The sequence below is a fragment of the Schistocerca serialis genome, chromosome 2 (genome assembly GCF_023864345.2).
Source record: "Schistocerca serialis cubense isolate TAMUIC-IGC-003099 chromosome 2, iqSchSeri2.2, whole genome shotgun sequence".
NCBI classification, from domain to species: Eukaryota; Metazoa; Arthropoda; class Insecta; order Orthoptera; family Acrididae; genus Schistocerca; species Schistocerca serialis.
Window position 1 is genome coordinate 805,526,795 of NC_064639.1, and position 27,136 is coordinate 805,553,930.

The following is a 27,136-nucleotide window of genomic DNA, read 5'->3' on the forward strand; positions in this document are numbered from 1 at the left end:
AGAAATTCTTTAAATATAGTCTGCAAACTTTCGTGAAGGTGCAGTTCCTGAAAACCCCACTTAAATATGAGCATGTGTAAAAGACTTTTATTTTCCTAAAATATCTCAATACTGTCACTACTTACTATTTATTTTTACGTGTTCTGAACTTTGACAACACAAACTAATAAAAATACAACACAATAAACAAAAATACAATAAAATAATATAACATAATAAAAATGCGAGTAATAACGAAATTCTACGAGATATTACTGTTTTTATATTAAATAGGTTGTAAGTACCAGAATTCCACTGTCTTAATGGTCTTATTGCATACAGGTCTCCCGTGGTGCAAGGATGGGCAGGTTTCTGCAGATCAGGAGATGTTGTGGGTGCTGCAGGTCACCGCACTCACAAAACTCTTCTTCATTTACGACGCTTCCTGATAATCTGATAAATTTTAATGATAGGAGTTGGTCGTAGGCAGCCGATCGCAATGCGTCCAGTCTGCCAACGCCATATCCACCTGTCTGGCTGGGCATGTGCTGCGTACTCTGCTACGGAGTGGCGTATTGCCGGGGCCGATGTGCGGAACACAATATATTGGCAGTGAGCCCCAGATGGTGCCAGTAAGTTTATGTATGTTGTTGCTATGGGAGATACTTTTAGATTCGTTTCTTGACAATGATCTTCGAATATGAGACTACAACTTTACTCCCAGGTATTTTGGAGTATTGTAGCGACATAGTTGTTATCCTCTCCAGGTAATATTTAACTTCCTTCTGACTATCTGTTTTTTCAGATGAAAGAGGCAAACCTGTGTCTTTTTCGTCATAGTCAGCTACATCTCCACTTCCTCAATGGTTTTGCCTTGAGTTGCAGTTGCTGTGTCATCTGCATAAATAAATGTTTCTGTTCCAGGGTTGATCGTTAGCGTAGATCAGTGGCAGTCAATCTGGTCCCTACCGCCCAATAGTGTTAGTTCCAGCTTCCATGGCGGACGGTAGGCAGGAGCAGTTCTAAAAATATTTTAATTAGGTTTTCAAAAAAAGTTGACAGTAAGTATTTGTTGACTATTACGCGCTTTAACTTTCTGTAAATCTGTTTTATAATTTTTATAAAGCAAAGTTATTTCCCTAACCTACAAATCACCATTTGTGTGGAGCTGGTGGGCGGTAAGAAAAGTTTACTACTACCAACAGCTACAGAAGTGAATGGTACATAAAAAGTTTGATAACCCACCCCTGATGTAGAAGTTGTACAGTTAGGGGTGCCAGTACACTATCCTAAGGGAAACTATTCTTCAAGGTTCTCCATCGGCTCTTCTTACAGTGTCGAGTTTGCAGCAAACACTGAAGGAGCTGTGTTCACGGTACTCTTTTGTGACTGAATCTGTCTTAGTAATCATCTTCGTGTGGTTGATGGTGTCGTACACTACTAACAGATCTACGAATGCCACTCCTGCAACTTGTCTTCTTTCGTATCCGTCTTCTATGCACTGAGTCAGAGGATTTGACGACAGCATGACTTTCCTGGACGGAAACCTGGCAGCTCATTTACAAAGTTTTTATCAATAAGTTGCAAGATGCGATTGAGGATAAGCCTTTCCAACACTTTATACATTCGGCAAAGAAGAGAAGCTGGTAGGAAATGGTTAGGATCCGTTCGTTCTTTTCCAGCTACAACTGTTGCAGTGCTACAACTTTGGCTTCTCGCCAAGCGTTAGGGTTCTGTAAATTTGAAATGCAGTTGTTCATCAAATTTTAAGATGAATTGTTTTGTTTCTGGGACAAACATTTTCATTTGCTCTGGTCTTAGGTCACCTAAGCCTGCAGCTTCGTTATTCTTCATAGATTGGAAGGTTATTGCCAGTCCATCCATAGTGAAAGGGGTACCAATGTAACCTCTCTCGTCAGTATTTCATTGAAACATACTGTCCACAGTTCTTCCCTTAGTTCTCCCGTTCTAGAAAAATTTATGTGCAATTTGATAAGGAGCTACATTAAATAGGCTTGAAGGAGTGTTTGCTTGATAACTGTTAACTTTCTTCAGCATCTTCCACGCTTTACTGCTGTTCAGTTTCCTGTCTAATCGTGACACTATACCACACCATTTCTCTCTTCTAGCTGCTCATGCAACAGTTTCTCTCCTGTCTAAACTGTCATTTCGGAGGATAAGTCGGTTTCAGACAGATATTCGTATTTCCGATGGAGAGATCTTGAATGGTCAGCAAGTCTAGGGATGTAAGATGTTGTGCAGACCTGGAAATATATCTATGAGAGATTATTCTAATACGACAAACCTATGATACATCCTTGGGTTTGGCTCAAGCCTTACGACTTCTTTATCGAGCTATAGGCAGAACTTTTCCCACTGACCGCTCTTAAAATTGGATCGTCTTTTAAACAAGACACTTTCTGGCTTCACCATTGTTCCAACAGTGCAGATAATTGGTCGGTGCTGAGTGTGTGGGAAAGACTCAACACTTTCTCTTTACCTACTGGACAATGTGTTCACTAACAAAGATGTTATCTCGACTATACTGATGACACCATCTCCCACTGTTGAAGGAGGATGGCAGCTTTGGATGATGTATTAGGATCGTCCACAACTGTTCAGCCGATTTTTCAAGATCTTGTCCTCTCTTGTCAGTCTCCTGGCAACCTCAATCGGTGCTAGGGCAACTGGAGCCAGTCGCGCCCAGCTTCATTGACTGTATTGAAAATTAGCGACTCCCATGAACTTGAACTCAGTATTGGGTGGTTTATATAGCGATGTCATCGTTCATGACCAGATCACTATACCGTTTTCTGAGGTTAAACCTGTTAACAGGACGTTTAGGCCACATTTGACAAACACAGCACTATCATGTTTTGTACGTAGTCTTTCAGTCATAAGATCATTTCAGTCATTCTTGGCGTCCAGTCTGGTAGTTTTCTGTGCATCTCTTGTATCAGCAAAATGTACAAGCTGTACAACTGCAGATGTTGAACAATAAAACTTCTTTATTCAGTGATATACCTTCCGTATTAATTGATATTATTATGAGTGCTGACTTTGAGAAAAGCCGTTCTGATTGAGATTGATCCTGACTTTCGTCTTGGTTCTGGTGGCGGTAAGATATGCCTCTAGGATTCCTCCTAACGTTGCCCAGGGTACGACCGATCATTTGATGTTCCATACTACAAACACGATCATCTGAGGGGGTCCTTCCTTGTATAATACTGTCATATTACTTAGTTACAACGAGTTCTGGAGAAAATAAATGTCTAAAGAAGGCTATCAACAGATAAACGTAGCTTCAAAGGCAGTGGCGGATACATATGGGGGGCGCGCGGGGCGCCCTCCCCACCCCCCACCCGCAAAATCCCTTACGGGGCCACTCGCATTGCCACCCACGCCACCACCGCCAGTCAGTCCGCACGCTATTCGTTCGTTTCTTTCGTCAATTGACTCGACTGAATCGAGTTATCGAGTAGTTGTATTTTCCTATGTAGCACGCGCATCCGCGTCATCGTATTTTATACGTTTCTGTCTGGCACATAGGTAGCTGACACATGCCTACGAGATAAGTCGGGGCCATTCTAGTGATGTCGATATTTATTCTGTCTGGCATTTGTTAGAGAAAAGTCAGGAATATTCTACTTTTTCTTGCACAGAGAACCTTCGATACGTAGCGTTATAGCCGGCCGGAGTGGCCGCGCGGTTAAAGGCGCTACAGTCTGGAACCGCACGACCGCTACGGTCGCAGGTTCGAATCCTGCCTCGGGCATGGATGTGTGTGATGTCCTTAGGTTAGTTAGGTTTAAGTAGTTCTAAGTTCTAGGCGACTTATGACCACAGCAGTTGAGTCCCATAGTGCTCAGAGCCAGCCACGTAGCGTTACAAAAACGGACTACTCGCTGAATACGAAGTTAGTTTACATTCAGAAGCAGTCATACTAAGACTGAAGAATGAATAAGTAAAAAATCCTAGTTGTAGCAAGTGCAAGTGTGAATATTAGTCAAGAGTGAGAGTGATCAGTTGATTGTGAAGTATTAATAATAGTAATTCATAGTAATTTCTCATTAACATGCCTAACTCGTATTACTATTGGTGCGTATATCTCTAGTAATAGTGACCATCGAGAAGATTCCTAGAAACGCATTGTTACTATTTTTTTTTTTTGGTCATCAGTCTATTGACTGGTTTGATGCGGCCGCCACGAATTCCTTTCCTGTGCTAACCTCTTCATCTCAGAGTAGCACTTGCTACCTACGTCCTCAATTATTTGCTTGAAGTATTCGAATCTCTGTCTTCCTCTACAGTTTTTGACCTCTACAGCTCCCTCTAGTACCATGGAAGTCATTCACTCATGTCTTAGCAGATGTCCTATCATCCTGTCCCTTCTCCTTATCAGTGTTTTCTACATATTCCTTTCCTCTCCGATTCTGCGTAGAACCTCCTCATTCCTTACCTTATCAGTCCACCTAATTTTCAACATTCGTCTATAGCACCACATCTCAAATGCTTCGATTCTCTTCTGCTCCGGTTTTCCCACAGTCCATGTTTCACTACCATAAAATGGTGTACTAAAGACGTACATCCTCAGAAATTTCTTCCTCAAATTAAGGCCGGTATTTGATATTAGTAGACTTCTCGTGGCCAGAAATGCCTTTTTTGCCATAGCGAGTCTGCTTTTGATGTCGTCCTTGCTACGTCCGTCATTGGTTATTTTACTGCCTAGGTAGCAGAATTCCTTAACTTCATTGACTTCGTGACCATCAATCCTGATGTTAAGTTTCTCGCTTTTCTCATTTCTACTACGTCTCATTACCTTCGTCTTTCTCCGATTTACTCTCAAACCATACTGTGTACTCATTAGACTGTTCATTCCGTTCAGCAGATCATTTAATTCTTCTTCACTTTCACTCAGGATAGCAATGTCATCAGCGAATCGTATCATTGATATCCTTTCACCTTGTATTTTAATTCCACTCCTGAAGCTTTCTTTTATTTCCATCATTGCTTCCTCGATGTACAAATTGAAGAGTAGGGGCGAAAGGCTACAGCCTTGTCTTACACCCTTCTTAATACGAGCACTTCGTTCTTGATCGTCCACTCTTATTATTCCCTTTTGGTTGTTGTACATATTGTATATGACCCGTCTCTCCCTATAGCTTACCCCTACCTTTTTCATAATCTCGAACAGCTTGCACCATTTTATATTGTCGAACGCTTTTTCCAGGTCGACAAATCCTATGAAAGTGTCTTGATTTTTCTTTAGCCTTGCTTCCATTATTAGCCGTAACGTCAGAATTGCCTCTCTCGTCCCTTTACTTTTCCTAAAGCCAAACTGATCGTCACCTAGAGCATTCTCAATTTTCTTTTCCATTCTTCTGTATATTATTCTTGTAAGCAGCTTCGATGCATGAGCAGTTAAGCCGATTGTGCGATAATTCTCGCACTTGTCCGCTCTTGCCGTCTTCGGAATTGTGTGGATGATGCTTTTCCGAAAGTCAGATTGTATATCGCCAGACTCATATATTCTACACACCAACGTGAATAGTCGTAAAGTTGCCACGTCCCCCAATGATTTTAGAAATTCTGATGGAATGTTATCTATCCCCTCTGCCTTATTTGACCGTAAGTCCTCCAAAGCTCTTTTAAATTCCGATTCTAATACTGGATACCCTATCTCTTCTAAATCGACTCCTGTGTCTTCTTCTATCACATCAGGCAAATCTTCACCCTCATAGAGGCTTTCAATGTATTCTTTCCACCTATCTGCTCTCTCCTCTGCATTTAACAGTGGAATTCCCGTTGCACTCTTAATGTTACCACCGTTGCTTTTAATGTCACCAAAGGTTGTTTTGACTTTCCTGTATGCTGAGTCTGTCCTTCCGACAATCATATCTTTTTCGATGTCTTCACATTTTTCCTGCAGCCATTTCGTCTTAGCTTCCCTGCACTTCCTATTTATTTCATTCCTCAGCGACTTGTATTTCTGTATTCCTGATTTTCCCGGATCATGTTTGTACTTCCTCCATTCATCAATCAACTGAAGTATTTCTTCTGTTACCCATGGTTTCTTCGTAGCTACCTTCTTTGTACCTATGTTTTCCTTCCCAACTTCTGTGATGGCCCTTTTTAGAGATGTCCATTCCTCTTCAACTGTACTGCCTACTGCGCTATTCCTTATTGCTGTATCTATAGCGTTAGAGAACTTCAAACGTACCTCGTCATTCCTTAGTACTTCCGTATACCACTTCTTTGCGTATTGATTCTTCCTGACTAATGTCTTGAACTTCAACCTACTCTTCATCACTACTATATTGTGATCTGAGTCTATATCTGCTCCTGGGTACGCCTTACAATCCAGTATCTGATTTCGGAATCTCTGTCTGACCATGATGTAATCTAATTGAAATCTTTCCGTATCTCCCGGCCTTTTCCAAGTATACCTCCTCCTCTTGTGATTCTTGAACAGGGTATTCGCTATTACTAGCTAAAACGTGTTCCAGAACTCAATTAGTCTTTCTCCTCTTTCATTCCTTGTCCCAAGCCCATATTCTCCAGTAACCTTTTCTTCTACTCCTTCCCCTACAACTGCAGTCCAGTCGCCCATGACTATTAGATTTTCGTCCCTTTTACATACTGCATTACCCTTTCAATATCCTCATACACTTTCTCTATCTGTTCATTTTCAGCTTGCGACGTCGGCATGTATACCTGAACTATCGTTGTCGGTGTTGGTCTGCTGTCGATTCTGATTAGAACAACCCGGTCACTGAACTGTTCACAGTAACACACCCTCTGCCCTACCTTCCTATTCATAACGAATCCTACACCTGTTATACCATTTTCTGCTGCTGTTGATATTACCCGATACTCATCTGACCAGAAATCCTTGTCTTCCTTCCACTTCACTTCACTGACCCCTACTATCTCTAGATTGAGCCTTTGCATTTCCCTTTTCAGGTTTTCTAGTTTCCCTACCACGTTCAAGCTTCTGACATTCCACGCCCCGACTCGTAGAACGTTATCCTTTCGTTGATTATTCAATCTTTTTCTCATGGTAACCTCCCCCTTGGCAGTCCCCTCCCGGAGATCCGAATGGGGGACTATTCCGGAATCTTTTGCCAATGGAGAGATCATCATGACACTTCTTCAATTACAGGCCACATGTCCTGTGGATACACGTTACGTGTCTTGTTACTATATAGGCCCTATATCGAACGCACTAGAAAGGAACGGAATCGGCAATAAAAGTTCCACACACATAAATTGGCGGATGACGTCATTATTGGAAACTCGCCCTTATATTATACGTCGTAAGGTACATATTGGCTTGTCGCTTTCATAATAGGTTTTTGTTCACATTCCGTAAAAGTCTGTAAGCGAACATTCTGGCAGCGAATGTTCTCGAAACAACCGAGTCACATAAAAGGGAAGCAGAGTCGCTGCCAGGTAATGAGTTTGAAAGCTACAATCGTCGCGATAACCTGAAAGTGATAAAAAGTGAACAACTGCAATTATTGGCTATTACCACGGACTTCAGTCGGTGTTGTGCTTAGTGATATTTTAGTGCTAAGTGTACTAGTGTTGCATTTTTCAATGCGAATGAAGTGTTTATTCGAGAATAATTGGAATATAATTTACCTATGTCGTAACAGTATAATAAAATGGATCGTTATGTAATAAGAAAAAGAAAAGTTGAAACGACTGAAGATTCCGGTCACCATTCAGCCACAAAAACACCACCAGATGTACGGGCAGAACCCAGCACTTCGTCGAAACCTCCAAAACAAAGTTCATCGAGTGATCCCTTTAATCCCATGGATACTGGCAATTATTTGGATATATTACCGACAGGAAATATTAGCGATAATATAAAACACAAGCTTCTCACAGCTACAAGGGAAGCTGAAAAAGGTTATATCTTTCCTGCTTCCGATCACAACAAGAGGGGGCGGGTTGAACGCATACAAGTGCACGATAATCACTTTGAACAGTATCCATGGCTGGTGTTCTCACAAGCTAAAAAGAACTTCTTTGCATTAACTGTTCAATTTTTGTGAATAATAAAATGGTTGGAGGAATGAAATCCATTACCGCCAAGAAACTTGTGACTGAACCACTAATAAAGTCTGCCAAACGTACTGGTAAAGATGGTTACCCTGAGACCCACTCTCAGATCAAGTACCACGTTGAAGCTTCAACAGATGCAAGATTATTTTTGCGACAGGAGACAACCGCGAACTTGAGGTCATAAACCAGTTGTCAAGACAGGGAATGGAAAGCTTTAGGGAAAACAGAGACTGTCTTGTACCTGTAATAAAAACAATCATATTTCATGGAAAGCAAAATATTCCTCTGCGGGGGCTTTGAGATGATGGGAGTCTATTAGAAGACGAAAATGAGCGTGAAATTATAGTGAGTAACGAGGGAAACTTCAGAGTTCTTCTAAGATTTAGAATTGACGCTGGAGACTTGCAACTAAAACGTCACCTTGAGACCACTAAAGCGAACGCCACTTACGTAAGTAAAACAACGCGTAACAAACTTATTTCATGCTGCGAAACAGTGATGTTATCGAGAATACTGGAGGAAATCAAAGATTCTCGTAATTACAGCATAATCTTCCTTCAGACTACGGACATAGCGCACATCGCCCAACTCAGTTTATCTGCAAGATATGTTGATGGTGACGGCAAAGTACACGAAAGATTTTTGGGTTTCGTTGACATCGATAAAGACAATGATTGTAGTGGAAACATTGACGATGAACCTCAAGAGAGTCCAGATGAAGAAAGTAGCGTTACTGATGAAGTATTGGGTACTACGATTCTAAGGAGAATGGAAAGCCGTCCTCTGTCGTTGGTGAACTGTGTGGGTATAGGTTGTGATGGTTGCTCGGTTAATATGTCAGAATTGAGAGGAGCTGTGGCTACTAAGAGGAAGAAAGCTATCAAAGCACAAGTAGCACCGAGTCGAAGTTATCAGCTCAACCTCGCTGTCTCTCGCAGTTGCAAAGTTACAAGTGCGAGAAACTCACTTGGGTACTGTCGAAGTAGTAGTATCGTTCTTTATAGCGTCTAGCAAGCGGTTCGCAACATTGAAGTCACCTAAAACACTCGCCGCAGTCACATTGTCAAATGAGATGGGTTGAGCGACAGGGTGCTGTTATTCAGTTTGCAGCTGATCTCTGAACAGTTTGCAAAGTTCTTAAAGAAATACAGTGGGAGGGATAGAACAGCAACCCGACAAAGCCAATATTCTCCTTCGAGCTCTCTCTAATTGCGAGTTTATTATCGCTAAGTTTACACTGAGTGACGTTATGAGAATAACATATCCAGTCAGCAAAGTCTTACAACACCCTAGCTTGGACGTCGCGGTGGCAAAAGCAAAATTAGATTCGACGCTTAGGGTATGCGACGGCTTGAGAGCTAATGGTGATAGCCACTTTGGTCATAAAACTGCAATCATAATGATGATGCTATGACATATTGGAAAAAAAGCTATTTTTATTCCAACATTGAGCCATTGGACCATGTTACGACTGACATGAGAGACTGTTTTGCTGAAGAAAATATTTATCAGTTAAAACTCAACACACTTTTGCCCTGACAACTAATGAAACATGATGGTAATGATCTGGCACATAAATTGAATCAGTGCTTAGCTGAATTATCGTTCTCTGAAGAAGAATCACTCTTTGTGATTCATAAGAGACTGATGGGAAAGATTCTTCAATACAAGCAAACGAGCATAAACGCCCTTAATGATCTCGATTCTGGGATGAGAAGTTTCGCCTTATGCAAGACGCCATTTCTTTTTTGGTGTCTTGCATAAGGCGGAACGTCTCATCCCATTTTCGTGGCAAACACGGACACAACAAGAAGATCTGCACCACAAGACGATCTTGATTCTGTTATGCAAGCGTTATCTGATTGTCTTAGCTCTGACGACCCTACTTTGCACACACTGTACAAGTAGAAAGAAGTTTTTTAGCATTGCAGCGTACAAAGACGTGGCTGATGTCGACAATGAAGGAGGATCGACTTAATGGCTTAGCTCTGTTGAACACTCGCCCTGAAGGAGACTGCCCTATTGACGATGTAATTCAAATGGTTTAAATGGGTCTGAGCACTATGGGACTTAACATCTGAAGTCATCAGTCCCCTAGAACTTAGACCTAGTTAAACCTAACCAACCTAAGAACATCACACACATCCATGCCCGAGGTAGGATTCGAACCTGCGACCGTAGCGGTCGCGCGGCTCCAGACTGAAGCGCCTAGAACCGCTCGACCACTACGGCCGGCTGACGATGTAATTAACCAATTTGCCAGGAAGAATAGGAGCATAGAATTCATCATTTAAGGAAGAGAACCACGATTGTAACTTTTTTATGTCATAAGATGGCATTGTTTTGTATATGTGTATAATCAGTTTAAATAAAACTTTCTTAAGCTTTGCATGAGCCTTGATTATTTTTTATTACGGTAAAATTAAAGGTAGCTCAAGATATTTTTAGTGCCCATTTCTTGAGGTTTTTCTGTATCCGCCACTGCTCAATGATGGCAATGGCGTTCTATTGTTACCTGATAAATTCCGCAGTACGAGATTGTACTACCACACTGTTGCAATATAATTATCTCCAACTAGAACTTAAAACCACATCATAAAATAACTGAGACCAAATAATTGTATACAAGGGTGCATTGAAAAATAATACCTCAAAATTTTTTATGTGGAAACTCATAAAATTCTTTAAATACAGCAAATGTTATTAACATTCTACATTTTTAATCTTCATGTCTATATATTTATTCTCATCTCAGTTCTCTTTTCCATTCTTCTGTATATTATTCTTGTAAGCAACTTGGATGCATGAGCTGTTAATCTGATCGTGCGATAATTCTCGCACTTGTCAGCTCTTGCCGTCTTCGGAATTGTGTGGATGATAACTTTCCAAAAGTCAGATGATATGTCGCCAGACTCATACATTCTACACAACAACGTGCATAGTCGTTTTGTTGCCACTTCCCCCAATGATTTTAGAAATTCTGATGGAATGTTATCTATCCCTTCTGCCTTATTTGATCTTAAGTCCTCCAAAGCTCTTTTAAATTCTGATTCTAATACTGGATCCCCTATATCTTCTAAATCTACTCCTGTTTCTTCTTCTATCACATTAGACAAATATTCCCCCTCATAGAGGCTTGCAATGCGTTCTTTCCATCAATCCGCTATCTCCTCCGCATTTAACAGTGGAATTCCCGTTGCAATCTTATTTAATGTTACCGAAGGTTGTTTTGACTTTCCTGTAAGCTGAGTCTGTCCTTCTATCAATCATTTCTTTTTCGATGTCTTCACATTTTTCCTGTAGCCATTTCGTCTTAGCATCCCTGCACTTCCTATTTATTTCATTCCTCAGCGACTTGTATTTCTGGATTCCTGAGTTTCCCGAGACATTTTTGTACATCCTCCTTTCATCGATCAACTGAAGTTTTTCATCTGTTACCCGTGATTTCTTCGCAATTACCTTCTTTGTACCTATGTTTTTCTTCCCAACTTCTGTGATGGCTCTTTTACAGATGTCCATTCCCCTTCAACTGTACTGCCAACTTAGCTGTTCCTTATTGCTGTATCAATAGACTTAGAGAACTTCAACCATATCTTGTCATTCCTTAGTACTTCCGTACCCCACTTCTTTGCGTCTTGTTTCTTCCTGACTAATGTCTTAAACTTCAGCCTGCTCTTCATCATTACTCTATTGTGATATGAGTCTATATATCCTCCTGGGTACGCCTTACAATCCAGTATCTGATTTCGGAATCTCTGTCTGACCATGATGTAATCTAACTGAAATCTTTCCGCATCACCCGGCCTTTTCCAAGTACACCTGTAACACACTCTCTGCCCTACCTTCCTATTCATAACGAATCCTACTCCTGTTATACTATTTTCTGCTGCTGTTGATATTACCCTATACTCATCGGACCAGAAATCCTTGTCTTTTCTCCACTTTAATTCACTGACAACTGCTATATCCCGATTGAGCCTTTGCATTTCCCATTCCAGATTTTCTAGTTTTCTTATCACGTTCAGACTTGTGACACTCCACGCCCCGACTCGCAGAACGTTATCCTTTCGTTGATTATTCAGTCTTTTTCTCATGGTAACCTCCCCCTTGGCAGTCCCCTCCCAGAGATCCGAATGGGGGACTATTCCGGAATCTTTTGCCAATGGAGAGATCATCATGACACTTCTTCAGTTACAGGCCAAATGTGGTGTGGATACACGTTACATGTCTGTAATGCACTGGTTTCCATTGGCGTCTGCATCCTAATGCCGTTGATCACTGCTGATTCTTCCCCCTTTAGGGGCAGTTTCCCACCCCTAGGACAAGAGAGTGCCCTGAACCTCTGTCCGCTCCTCCGCCTTCTTTCACTAGGCCTTTGGCATAATGAAGGTGACTTCTTATGCCGGAAGTCTTCGGCCCCCAATGCTGATCATTAATCAAAATTTAAGCAGTGGCGGGATTCGAACCCACGACCGAAGACGTTTTGGTTACGAATCAAAGTCACTTTCCCTAGAACACGAGTGCCAGGTCGTCCAGAACAAAGTGAACTCCATCAAGGTGTTCTTTAAGTTCTGAAAACAGATGAAACACGGTTGTGGCCAAGTCGGGACTGTACAGAGGCTGATCGATGACAGTGAACCGAACGCGTCGGATTGTTGCAGATGTCACACCACTCGTGTGTGTTCTGGCATGCTGAAGGAGAGGATGCTCCATATGTGGACGAACTCTTCGAATTCGGAACTCAATTAGAGTACCCTGCTTCTCATACATCAAAAAACTGTTCAAATGTTTGAGAATTTCTAAAGGGCCAAACTGCTGAAGTCATCGGTCCCTAGACTTACACACTATGTAAACTAACTTATGCTAAGAACGGTACACAAACCCATGCCCGAATGAGGACTCGAGACTTCCAGATGGGCCGCGCAATCCGTGACCATAGCGCCTCAAACACCGCGGCTACTCCGCGCGGCTCTCATACGTCGAGATAGTTAGGTTACACACCACTATGTTACATGCTATAATTTGGAGCATTCTAGCTGCGAAGGGCTACAAATATGTACACATGAAGGTTAAAGCTATAGAATGTTAATAACGTTTGTTTTATTTAGAAATGTTTGAGAGTATTAACACATAAAATTCGGAGGCATTACTTTTCAGCACGCCCTCGAATTTCTCAATTCTTGTAAAACGATGCGTCCCATATACTGCTTCAGGAAGTTTGTTTCACCAGGTTGAGATGTCCAGGTTACCCACTCAGTCTGAAGGTGTAGTAAAAATTTCAATTGGTATTAGTAAAGGTTTTACATTTAAATTTTCGTTAGAAATGTCCGAGTACAATCCACTGCGGCCTACCTGTCGAGTAGGATTGTCCTCTCAGCAAAAGTTTTTTGTTCTCCTGAAACATGCTGGCGAACAAGCCACTATGCACCACTTTTGCACAGGCAATAGGCCGTATGGGAGAGAGATCTGGCGATGGTTGTTGGAGTGTCTGGTGGAGACTGGACACTTTCTGGCCCTGGCTTTCAGCTAGCTACGACGCGAACCTTCTGCTCTCTCTCTCCTGATTTTTCTGACGTTGTGTTGATACCAAACGAACATCTTTCTGCGACCATGATGACAGGCAGAAGACCTCAACGGCAAAGCCGGTCGCGCCCAGATATTTTCTGTATCAGAGGTATAAACAGACACAACATCGTCGTCTGAAGTCATACCTCTCGAAGCAAATTAACCGATATTTTAGTTCAACGTTACTGCTGGTTATGCGAACAACAGTTTATACTGGACGAGACAATGCTATTTCTATGCTACTGATCGCATGCAGAATATTACTAATCCCCAGTCGAGATCAATCAGTTACAACGAAACAAACTGAGGGCAAGTGCACGGTCTTAAATTGCGGTATGGCTCGATTAATCAAAAGGGGTTTGTCATCCACAGATGCTTTCTGGCCTGTAAGGGAAGTAAAGATCAACCATGGAGTCCATTCGTAAGGATAGAAATTAGAGTACAAGAAAATAAATAGGTAAATGAATAGTGAAAACTGAATGACAGCTCTATTGATCTGATTGAATTACGTTTTCCTGGAGACATAATGAGTCTCAGCTTTATCTTCGACAAGGGTAGAGGCTGAAGCAAAGAACTAAAATAGCGTGCGAACGGCGAGACTTGATCCCAGTACTCCTGCTTATTAAGCACATGTCTTACTCACCCTACCACACCATTCTGGCTAACATGCTTGCACGAACTGCTTTACTCAAATGTTCTTCTTAACAAGCACATGAAGATAGACTGACGTGTGTTGTTTGTGTAAGGTTGGGCGTTGGACTAGGGTAGTTGATTTACTTAGAATGCCAGAGTGGTGGAGTGGATAACATATCTTCCTAGTAAGCAGGAGAGCTCCGTTCATTTTCCAGCCTCTGCACAATTCATTACTTCAGCTTTTGTCCTTACAAATGATGTTGCTGTTGTTGTTGTGGTCTTCAGTCCTGAGACTGGTTTGATGCAGCTCTCCATGCTAATCTATCCTGTGCAAGCTCCTTCATCTCCCAGTACCTACTGCAACCAACATCTTTCTGAATCTGCTTTATCTGTGCTGCCGTGGTTAAAGTATACTGTGCACGGCAAAAAGACGCTATCCATAACTGGTGCCATAGATGACAGTGGTAAACGACGGCTGCAGAAATGTCTGTTGTGTTGTTGTGGTCTTGAGTCCTGAGACTAGTTCGATGCAGCTGTCCATGCTACTCTATCCTGTGCAAGCTGCTTCATCTCCCAGTACGTACTGCAGCCTACATCCTTCCGAATCTGCTTAGTGGATTCATCTCTTGGTCTCCCTCTACGATTTTTACCCTGCACGCTGCCCTCCAATATTAAATTGGTGATCCATTGATGCCTCAGAACATGTCCTACCAACCGATACCTTCTTCTAGTCAAGTTGTGCCACAAACTCCTCTTCTCCCCATTTCTATTCAATACCTCCTCATTAGTTACGTGATGTACCCACCTAATCTTCAACATTCTTCTGTAGCACCACATTTCGAAAGCTTCTATTCTCTTCTTGTCCAAACTATTTATTGTCCACGTTTCACTTCCATACATGGCTACACTCCATACAAATACTTTCAGAAATGACTTCCTGACACTTAAATCTATACTCGGTGTTAACAAATTTCTCTTCTTCAGAAACGCTTTCCTTGCCATTGCCAATCTACATTTTATATCCTCTCTACTTCGACCATCATCAGTTATATTGCTCCCCAAATAGTAAAACTCCTTTACTACTTTAAGTGTCTCATTTCCTAATCTAATTCCCTCAGCATCACCCGACCTAATTCGACTACATTCCATTATCCTCGTTTTGCTTTTGTTGATGTTCATCTTATATCCTGCTTTCAAGACACTGTCCATTCCGTTCAACTGCTCTTCCAAGTCCTTTGCTGTCTCTGACAGAATTACAGTCATCGGCAAACCTCAAAGTTTTTATTTCTTCTCCCTGGATTTTAATACCTACTTCAAATTTTTCTTTTGTTTCCTTTACTGCTTGCTCAATATACAGATTGAATAACATCGGGGAGAGGCTACAATCCTGTCTCACTCCCTTCCCAACCACTGCTTCCCTTTCATGCCCCTCGACTCTTATTACTGCCATCTGGTTTTTGTACAAATTGTAAATAGCCTTTCGCTCCCTGTATTTTACCCCTGCCACCTTTAGAATTTGAAAGAGAGTATTCCAGTCAACATTGTCAAAAGCTTTCTCTAAGTCTACAAATGCTACAGACGTATGTTTGCCTTTCCTTAATCTTTCTTCTAAGATAAGTCGTAGGGTCAGTATTGCCTCACGCGTTCCAACATTCCTACGGAATGCAAACTGATCTTCCCCGAGGTCGGTTTCTACCAGTTTTTCCATTCGTCTGTAAATAATTCGCGTTAGTATTTTGCAGCTGTGATTTATTAAACTGATAGTTCGGTAATTTTCACATCTGTCAACACCTGCTTTCTTTGGGATTGGAATTTTGTATTCTTCTTGAAGTCTGAGGGTATTTCGCCTGTCTCGTACATCTTGCTCACCAGATGGTAGAGTTTTATCAGGACTGGCTCTCCCAAGGCCGTCAGTAGTTCTAATGGAATGTTATCTACTCCCGGGGGCTTTGTTTCGACTCAGGTCTTTCAGTGCTCTGTCAAACTCTTCACGCAGTATCGTATCTCCCATTTCATCTTCATCTACATCCTCTTCCATTTCCATAATATTGTCCTCAAGTACATCGCCCTTGTATAGGCCCTTTATATACTCCTTCCACCTTTCTGCTTTCCCCTCTTTGCTTAGAACTGAGTTTCCATCTCAGCTCTTGATATTCATACAAGTGGCTCTCTTTTCTCCAAAGGTCTCTTTAATTTTCCTGTAGGCTGTATGTGAGATAAGCCTCTACATCCTTACATTTGTCCTCTAGCCATGCCTGCTTAGCCATTTTGCACTTCCTGTCGATCTCATTTTTGAGACGTTTGTATTCTTTTTTGCCTGCTTCATTTATTGCATTTTTATATTTTCTTCTTTCGTCAATAAAATTCAATATTTCTTGTGTTACCCAAGGATTTCTACTAGCCCACGTCTTTTTACCTACTTGATCCTCTGCTGCCTTCACTACTTCATCCCTCAGAGCTACCCATTGTTCTTCTACTGTATTTCTTTCCCCCATTCCTGTCAATTGTTCCATTATGCTGTCCCTGAAACTCTGTACAACCTCTGGTTTTGTCAGTTTATCCAGGTCCCATCTCCTTAACTTCCCACCTTTTTGCAATTTCTTCAGTTTTAATCTACAGTTCATAACCAATAGATTGTGGTCAGAGTCCACATCTGCCCCTGGAAATGTCCTACAGTTTAAAACCTGGTTCCTAAATCTATGTCTTACCATTATATAATCTATCTGATACCCTTTAGTATCTCCTGGATTTTTCCATGTATACAACCTTCTTTTATGATTCTTGAACCAAGTGTTAGCTATGATTAAGTTATGCTCTGTGCAAAATTCTAGCAGACGGCTTCCTCTTTCATTTCTTAGCCCCAGTCCATATTCACCTACAATGTTTCCTTCTCTCCCTTTTCCTACTGTCGAATTCCAGTCACCCATGACTATAAAATTTTCGTCTCCCTTCACTACCTGAAAATGATATGTAATGTGAAATAATTCTGTGGGATCATGTCGTGTTTACTTAAATAAGCATAAAAAATATATGCGGAAGTTTATTCCACGTTGATAATGTAACACAACAGTGAGTCATAATAGCAAGGAAAATATAGATTCCCAGCGCAAACAGAGCATTCAAAGACAGCAGCAAGTGTAGAATAAGTGCTTGGAACCGTGCAACATTGTCAAGAAAACCTAAAGCCCAAATCTCAAAGTTAAACAAAGTAAAATCTCGTCAACATTAACTGAAAAATCTAATGTCCATTTACACTGTTATTGTACCTAAAGTACGTTCAAGTTTATTCCACCAACGAATATAAACAGTGCAGCAAATTTGTCACAGTTCACAGCTGCCTACATGTGTTTAAAAAGCAACAAACTTCGTCTGGTTTAAAATATTCTCTCACTGAAATTCGGGATTCCAACACCATTTAGGTTTCCGAAAACGTTCTAAGACTGAAATAAGACGCTTAAACCCAAGTGGCTCTCTGGCCACATAATGCACACTCCATGACCTCGATTCCGAGAGTTCCGGAGCCTGTACAGATAATTGGAATAGAAATCAACATAAACATCATTTCCGCCCTTTTTATTGCTCACGAAAACCTCACATTGCATGTTGTACCACCATACAGCCAGACCTTCAGAGGTGGTGGTCCAGACTACTGTACACACCGGTACCTCTCATACCAAGTAGCACGTCCTCTTGCATTGATGCATGCCTGTATTCGTCGTGGCATACTATCCACAACTTCATCAAGGCACTGTTGGTCCAGGTTGTCCCACTCCTCACCGGTGATTCGGCGTACATCCTTCAGGGTGGTTAGAGAGTGACGTCGTCCATAAACAACCCGTTTCAATATATCCCAGGCATGTCCGATAGGGTTCATGTCTGGAGAACATGCTGGCCAGTCTAGTCGAGCGATGTCGTTATCCTGAAGGAAGTTATTCTCAAGATGTGCACGATGGGGGAGCGAATTGTTGTCCATGAAGATGAATGCCTCGCCAATATGCTGCCGATATGGTTGCACTATCGGATGGAGGATGGTATTCACGTATCGTACAGCCGTGACGGCGCCTTCCACAACCACCAGCGGCGTACGTCGCCCCCTCATAATGCCACCCCAAAACAGCAGGGAACCTTCACCTTGCTGCACTCGCTGGACAGTGTGTCTAAGGCGTTCAGCCTGACCTGGTTGCCTCCAAGCACGTCTCCGACGATTGTCTGGTTGAAGGCACATGCGACACTCATCGGTGACGAGAACGTGATGCCAATCCTGAGCGGTCCACTCGGAATGTTGTTGGGCCCATCTGTTCCGCGTTGCATGGTGTCGTGGTTGAGAAATGGACATCGCCATGGACGGCGGGAGTGAAGTTGCACATCATGTAGCCTATTGCGCGCAGTTTGAGTCGTAACACGAAGTCTTCTGGCTGCACGAAAAGCATTATTGAACATGGTGGCGTTGCTGTCCGGGTTTCTCCGAGCCATAATCCGTAGGCAGCGGTCATTTACTGCTATAGTAGCCCTAGGGCGGCCTGAGCGAGGCATTTCATCGACAGTTCCTGTTTCTCTGTATCTCCTCCATGTCCGAACAACGTCGCTTTGGTTCACTCCGAGACGCCTGGACACTTCCATTGTTGAGAGTCCTTCCTGGCACGAAGTAACAATGCGGACGCGATCGAACCGCGGTATTGACCATCTAGGCATGGTTGAACTACTGACAGCCCGAGTCGTGTACCTCCTTCCTGGTGGAATGACTGGAACTGATCGGCTGTGAGACCCCCTTCGTCTACTAGGCGCTGCTCATACATGGTTGTTTACATCTTTGGCCAGGTTTAGTGACATCTCTGAAAAGTCAAAGGGACTGTGTATTTGATACAATGTCCACAGTCAACGGTTGTCTTCAGGAGTTCTGGGAACCGGGGTGATGCAAAAGGTTTTTTGATGTGTGTACTTCAAGACAGTTTACCGGCTCACGTTCTGGCGTCTTGTCGCAGTTCGCGCGGCTCCCGCCGTCGGAGGTTCAAGTCCTCCCTCATGCATTGGTGTGTGTGTTGTCTTTAACGTACGTTGTTTAAGTTAGATTAAGTAGTGTGTAAGACTAGGGACCGATGACCTCAGCAAAATGGTCCCATAGGAACTTACCACAAATTTCCAGTTTTACCGTTTACCGACCTGACTGCTCACCGATAAAAGACCGCGAGCTTTGTCTTTCTTGCTTATTTACGAGTTACATCCTTAGTCACAAGATCACCACGTTAGTCAATATAGTGTGTTTTCAACCTGACAACAATTCATGAAAACTAGATGTACTATAACGTTTATATGCTTTATAACATGCATAAAAACTGCTGGGTAATTTTCCATCTCTTCCCACAGTAACCAAACCAATGTCTTCACACCTCTTAGCACTGCAGCCTTATGCTAGTCAAATGTTGACTTAAAAACCATTTAAATATCTAATAGTTGCCAAACAGAATCTAACAAGAGCAAACATTGACGGGGATTCAAGTGGCGAAATCATTGCTTACGCACTTTTCTGAATGTTATTCTGAAATTATTTATAACGATTTACTTATTTGTTTAGCAATAATAGTGACTTGATCTCTTCACTGCTTGTGTCATGAGATTTAAAACGTATCATGTGTACACTGCATGTCTGTATCATTAGTTACAGGTTTTATAAGGAATAATAATTTCAACCTCTCTAAAGCACTAGAAAGACTAGAAAATGCCGTTTTGGTCCTAGGCTCGCTGAAAGAAAACCTGACGCTCAGCTGTCCTTGGTAGAGAGCGGGCAACGTATGTGACAAACAGCTAACAAGTAGAGGGACCAAATGATTTCTGGGATAAGGGTTTCCACTCTACCACGAGCCAACGGCCACTTCGGTGGATGTAGAGCCGGTAGGGCTCAAGGTCTTCCCCTAGCCCTTTCAAGGAGAAATCGTTCCTAAAGGCGGAATATCTCGTCATGAGTCGGGGGGGGGGGGGGGGGGGGCATAGAATGTGGAAGGCAAGGGGAAACCTCCACATTTACTTGTGTAATGGATATAAAGCGTACTTTTACACACGATTCCAGAATAGTCCCCCATTCGGATCGCTGGTAGGGGACTGCAGATTCCACTTCTAATAAAATAAAATTATGAAGAATACAAGAAAACGAATTGCAGCAAGGAATGTCTGAACATGAGTGGGGTGTGGCATGCTAGAAAACCTCAAGCTGGAAATGACAAGAATGGAATTGATATGTGAGGAGCGAGCAAGATGAGACGGCCACATGGTAGAGACTTCTAGAGTGGCGACTGCAGAGTTATACATATGGGATGCATAGAGGAGCGACGGGGAGAAAGACGGCTAGGAGTGGGTCTTTGCAAGGAGCTTGGACATAGAGTAGAAGGTTACAACCAAGAGACAGAAGAATGCTACTTGTACAATAGGACACAAAACCGAACAAGACAGTGATAATCCAAGTGTACATGCCAACATCAAGAAAAAAAAATTCATCAGGGGGAGAAATAGGTGCTTTTGGGCTTCGAGAAAAGAAACGTGAGATGGATTATCAGAGTTTTGTACAGAACATCAACAAGTAATATCAATACCATCCACGGAGACAGTATACATGGAAGGCCACTGGAGAGATATCAGGTCGACGTCATTCCAGTTAGACAAAAGTTATGGAACCAAGAAAAAGACTGAAGCTACCCAAGCCCAGTCGTTGATAGTAGCCATAATATAGTCATAGGAGAACTTGATCCAAAATTCAAAAAATTTAAGAAAAGAGCTGGTGAGAAATGGGATCTGATAGACTAAAGAATGATGTATTATGTCGACTGCAAAGAACAAACAAATATGACTACAGTTATGGCCAGCACCATAAATGTTGAAGAAAGATGGGAGTCCTTGGAAAGTAATATCCTCTCCGTCCGAACAGGCCTTGGAAGGCCCAACGTTACCGACGGCCGCCGTGTCATCCTCAGCCCACAGGCGTTACTGGATGCTGAAATGGAGGGGCATGCGGTCAGCACACCGCTCTCTCGACCGTATGTCAGTTTACAAGACCGGAGCCGCTACTTGTCACTCAAGTAGCTCCTCAGTTTGCCTCACAAGGGCTGAGTGCATCCCGCTTGCCAACAGCGCTCGGCAGACCGGATGGTCATCCATCCAAGTGCTAGCCCACCCCGACAGCGCTTAACTTCGGTGATCTGACGGGAATCGGAGTTACCACTGCGGCAAGCCCGTTGGCCAAAGTAATAGACTACGAGTAGTAAATGAAGATGTTGGGAGGCAGAAGGCAAAGCATGAAAGAGAATGGATTACAGAAAGTATAGTAAAAAAATAAATTTAATACATAAGCCGAAACAAGACAACAGTGGGGAAACACAAATGCAATATGCGTGGAGCATTGAGAAATGAAATCAACGTAGAATCAAAACATGTTAAACAACAATTCTTGGAGGACTAGTGCAAAGAGATGAATGAAATGATCAAGGTAGAAAAGCTGGAATGTGCCTATAAATCTATTAAAAACTTCTTTAGAAACATACTAGTAAAATGTAATGGTGTCCAAAATGAAGATGAAATAGAACTATATCAGCAACAGAAAGGTAGCAAGAATACCGTGAAATACTCTCTACAGGAAACAACAAAGATCTGAAATGGGAAACATTGAGGAAGTCGATCCAGAAAAAGAGGGAGACTATATCTTGCACGATGAGTTCGACCTTGCAGTGAGGCATTTAAAAACCTGGGAAGCCACTGAAGTTAGTGATACACCAGCAGAACTCATCAAGGCTGCTGGAGAATAGCTACATGAAGAACAGTTCCACTTAATTCAAGTTATGTACGAAACTTAAAAAAATGTATCACAGTGGCAATACCGAAGAAATCATCTGCGCTCGACCTCTATCGTTCTAAGGCGGATCGAAGTGAGGGTATATGCAGTGGTCGTGGACGACGAGTCTGGCTGTTGAAGAGGTGTAGGTCCACGAGAAGCAATACTCGGCTTAAGATTCATTCTTGAAAAAAGACTAAAGAAGGCCCAAGAAACATACATTGCTTTCAATGACAGAGAAAAGAATTTGACAGGGCAAACTGGCGACAGGTTTTTAAGACACCGAGAGATATTGGCATAAAGTACAAAGGCAGAAGAGTAGTGCAGTGATTGTATAGAGAAGAGTCGGCTGTGATAAGATGTGGAGAAAATCAAGCTGAAGCCACTATTGAGCATGTTGTACAACAGGGGTGCTCCTGCCTTGTTCAGTGGACAAATTCAGAGGGCAATAAATGACGCTAGGTTGAAACTAGGAACTATAAGAGGAATTATAATTATTGGTAAGTAAATAGACATGCTGAGATTTACTTATGACATGGCGGTGTTAAGTGAAGATATAAAACAATTAGAAGCGATGCTGGACCAGATAGAAACCATCCTCAGTGCTTCGTATAACATGAAAATTAATAAAGATACAACAAAAATCTTAATGGTGAGTAGACAAAACATCATTGTTCAATGTTGACTTAACAATGAGCGACTGGAAATCGTCCAATCCGTTGCCTAGCTAGGGAGCAAAAATTCAATCAGATGGAAGATCAAGGATGGATATTGTAAGCCAAATCCACAAGGCAAAAGCTGCTTTTAACAAAAGAATAAACCTTTTCATATCCAGCAGCATCGGCAGTGTCTCAGGAAAGACTTCATAAAGACGTTTGTCTGGAGTGTGCAACTGTACGGGAGTGAAACATGGAGACTCAGAGAATCAGAAGAACATAAAATAACAGCCTTCGGGATGTGGTGCTACAGCTAAATGCTCATGATTTCCTGGATAGGCAAGATACCAAACAAAGGGGTGCTCCACAGAGTGGAGGAAGAGAAGCCTTGTCTCCTGAGGAAGATATGGAGACATGATGATATCATCAGAAGTATCATTGAAGGGAATAGTAGAAGAGAAGAATGCAAGAGGTAAATCGAGACTAGAATACGAAGGCGTTCAATAAAAAATGCAGCACAGCTTTTTTCCCGAAAGCAGGTTGGTTTTGTTCAAGATTTCAATTCAACGTATTATTCTTCTCTCTTTTAACTACAAAACCCTACTTTTCAGCATAATCTCCGTTCAATACAACGGCCTTACGCCACTTTTTTGGAGGATCTGTATGTCACTCTAGTGGTCGACATTGAAGTCAACCTCTTGCTGCATCAATAACCTCGCCATCATCCACAGTTGTGCGGTGAGTTATTTGGTTGTGATCCATCGATCACCTCGAATGAAAGTGCCTGCACGTTTCAATGTCGCAGGAGCCGCAGTTGAGTGCAGCCGGCCGACACGCAGGAAATCGCACTAGTTTGTGCGACCTTGTTGCAATGATGACAGACGCCTCGTCCAATAACTAACCGAGCCTTTGTTCACTGCCATGTCTCTGTATACATTCTGCAAGCACCTACGAATATCTGCGATGCTCTTGTTTTTCTCCAAAATAAACTCAGTGACAGCTCTCTACTTGGAATGCACCCCCATTGCAGACGCCATTTTGAAGGATATATATAGCGCCGTCACCTATCTGCACCTCATGAAAATATAGGGGCTGATGCGGGAATACTCCAACATGTCCCACAACGAATTCCACATTTTCTTAAAACCGAAATTGGCCGAAAAAAAATACGTTGCCATATTTACTGTACAACCAAATCATAGAGGATATCAGGTGCACCACCTATACCACTCTCAATAGGAAGGGTGAAAACAGAAATGCATGGCGAGCTGCTGCTAACCAACCTGATGGCTGAAGACTGAACAAGAAGAAGAATTTTAAATGTTAATAACTTCACTGATAATATGAGGCGTGATTTTTAAGTAAGTACTGTTTTGAAATTAAAAAAAGATGTGCAACGATATCTCAATAATTTTATTTGTACATGAAAGCCTGTACCTTAATCTATTTTTCTACATAATTTCCGTCAATATTGAGGGACTTGTCATAACGTTGTACCAGTTTTTGAATACCCTCCTCATAGAAGTCTGCTGTCTGACTTGTTAACCACTGCATCACCATTGTTTCGGCTTCGTCATCGTCTTGAAGACGCTGACCGCCCAGGTGTTTCTTCAAGTGCAGGAACAGATGGTAGCCACTGGGCGCAATATCGGGGGTGTATGGAGGATGATCTAGAGTTTCCCATCGAAAAGATGTGATGAGATCTTTGGTGTGATTCGTCACATGCGGACAGGCATTGTCTTGCAGCAAAACGATGCCCTTGCTCAACTTGCCACGTCTTTTGTTCTGAACTGAACGGCGCAGATTATGCAATGTCTTACAGTGAGCTGCTGCATTGATTGTCTCATTACAAGGCAGAAATTCCACAAGCAATACTCATTTCCTGTCCCAAAAAACTGTGCACATGATTTTCCAGGCAGAAATTGTTTGCTTAAACTTCACTTTTCTGGGTGAATCTGAATTCCGTCATTCCATGGACTGTTGCTTTGATTCTGGTGTGACGTAGGCCACCCATGTTTCATCGCCCATAACAATTTGGCTTAAGAAATCATCACTGTAGTTGTGGTGCCGCTCAAGGAAAGTCAATGCACTGTGTAAACGTTTGGTTTTGTGCACATTTGTCAACATTTTCGGTACCCAACGTGCGCACAGTTTTCAGTAATTCAAATGCTCGGTCACAATGTCATACAAAACACTACGAGAAACATTAGGAAAGTCATCCCGGAAGGAGGTAATCGTAAAGCGTCTGTTTCCTCTCACCTCATTGTCCACTTCCTGCACCAAACTTTCAGTAACGACTGAAGGACGCCCACTCTGTTGTTCATCATGCACATTTGAGCGGCCATCTTTAAATGCTCTCACCCACTTTCTTACCATGCCATCACTCATAATGTTTTCTCCCTAAACTGCACAGATCTCAGAATGAATATCGATCGCTTTTAGGCCTTTAGCACTACAAAATCCTATAACAGCCCGTACTTCACAGTCGCCGGGACTCACAATTATCGGAGGCATCTTAAACACTCAGTACACAACGTAAACAAGGAAGACTCAGACTATAATGACGTCAGTGCGTAGACAACAGATGTAGGTACCCAGTGTGCATGCGCAGAGCCCCGACCGCAGCGCAGCGGCCACGGTGTGACAAAACGGTACTTACTTAAAAAACACGCCTCGTAATCATATGATCGTGGTATATATTTTAGTGAGCTTGTGTCACTATCGCAATTCAGTTAATATATCAGGTTTTCATTTTATATGCTCTGTCAGTCCGGGCACACCACCTGAGTTCCCCCACTGGCCATCTGAGAAGATGGGTGGTGTTGCACTGGCGGGATTTCCATGCCGCCAACTCGCGACTGCCTGCCACCCACACCAGGGCCGCGGTATCTGGCCGTGATCGCAAGGCCGCTCTGTACTGAGTCAAGCCTGACTTACCTACCTCAGCCACATCACAGCAACTTGCCAGCCACAAACCGCTCAAACAAATACTCAGCACTCGTACAACTCTTAGCGGGCTAGCTGCCCGTAACATCATATTGTCACTGTTTTGGCCATGACCAGAAGCGTTAATGGGGATATTTGTGGAGAAAGCAGCATTCACATGTCCACATAAAGTGATCGTATACACCGTCAGCACACGGAGTGACAAAGAACCTGTGACAAAATGTGTCTTTTGCGAAGCAGCTAACACGTAAAGCACAAGAATTAGATGAACGGCATTTGCAGTCCACAGACCAACTAACTATATAATCGACATTCAAAATTATGCTTGTGAACTCCCGACTTCCCCCCTGAGTGTGTTCGCGCTGTGATCAATGTGTGCTGAAAAGTTTACTGACATAAGATAAAACATAAAAAGACGGCACATATTGGCACATCAGTCATAGACAAACTGTAAGGTTAGTAAACAGAAAGAAGTGTTTTACCTTTCCGCACCCGACAGGTCCTACAATGGCACATAGCTTTCCGGGTGAAACATGGAGGTTTATCGAGGAAAGAGATGGATTGAGGCCATCCCATGTGGCTGAGATGTGCTGAAGGGATACTTCCCCTGTAGTTGCTCCCAAGTTTCTGTCCTCTACAGTTGCCTCTGGCTTAAGGAGAAACTCCTGAAAGAAGAAAGAAAATGTACAGTTCTTTGTGATAATTTTAAAGTATTAGCTGTAGCTACAAAACTATCACAACTACAAAAGGTGTGGTATATCATTAAGATAAATATTTGTAAATTAGTCAGTTATTGAAATAATTTAAAACATATTTTTAGGAAGAAGCAACGTTGTGACGAGAAAAATCGATCATTCGTGACATACACCTGTAGTTCATTTTACGTTACATTTGTTGGAGTCTCTACTAACAATAGTCACTCCGGAATCCAAACCTCCCGTCGATTTACTTGACTTCTAGTCATTTGCTGTACAGGGTTGCGGGACTATTGCCTCATACGTTGATCGAGGTGCTTTTTAAATTTATAAATAACAAACAAAAACTTCTAATAGTATTTATATATTATTTCTTGAAACAAAAACAATAACACGAGATCGATGTGCTGAAATGTCTCGCTGCAGCGCTGTTGCCAAATCAAAAATAGCATCTTTAAACCTGTTGTCAAGTCGTCTGCATGCTTGCTTGCTACACCCGTCAATATCTTGCCAAGAGTGCTACGAGCAACTAAAATTCAGAAGCTACAGTCACGTGACGGCCCTCACTAGCTGCTTTGGGGACGCCACAATGGATCTGATTGTATTTTGTTGTCTCTGTATTATACGAGGTATCTCCACAAAGTAAGTTCCATTTGGTTGTATAAAACAAACGTATACAGACACAGAAAAAATATTTATTGTACAAAAATCTACAACTGTTAAACTAATTTTCTACATAGCTTCAGAAATTTTGAAGGCACTTGTCATAGCGT

General features: G+C 42.2%; 1 protein-coding gene across 1 annotated transcript in view; it reads right to left on the reverse strand.

The window, feature by feature from the left end:
- The window catches only part of LOC126458051 (ATP-binding cassette sub-family C member 4-like), a 401,284-nt gene that overhangs the window by 207,795 nt on the left and 166,353 nt on the right, over positions 1 to 27,136 (reverse strand). The window contains exon 11 of the mRNA XM_050094849.1: positions 26,151 to 26,333. Coding sequence (XP_049950806.1) covers positions 26,151 to 26,333 — 183 coding nt within the window. The remainder of the gene's footprint in view (positions 1 to 26,150; positions 26,334 to 27,136) is intronic.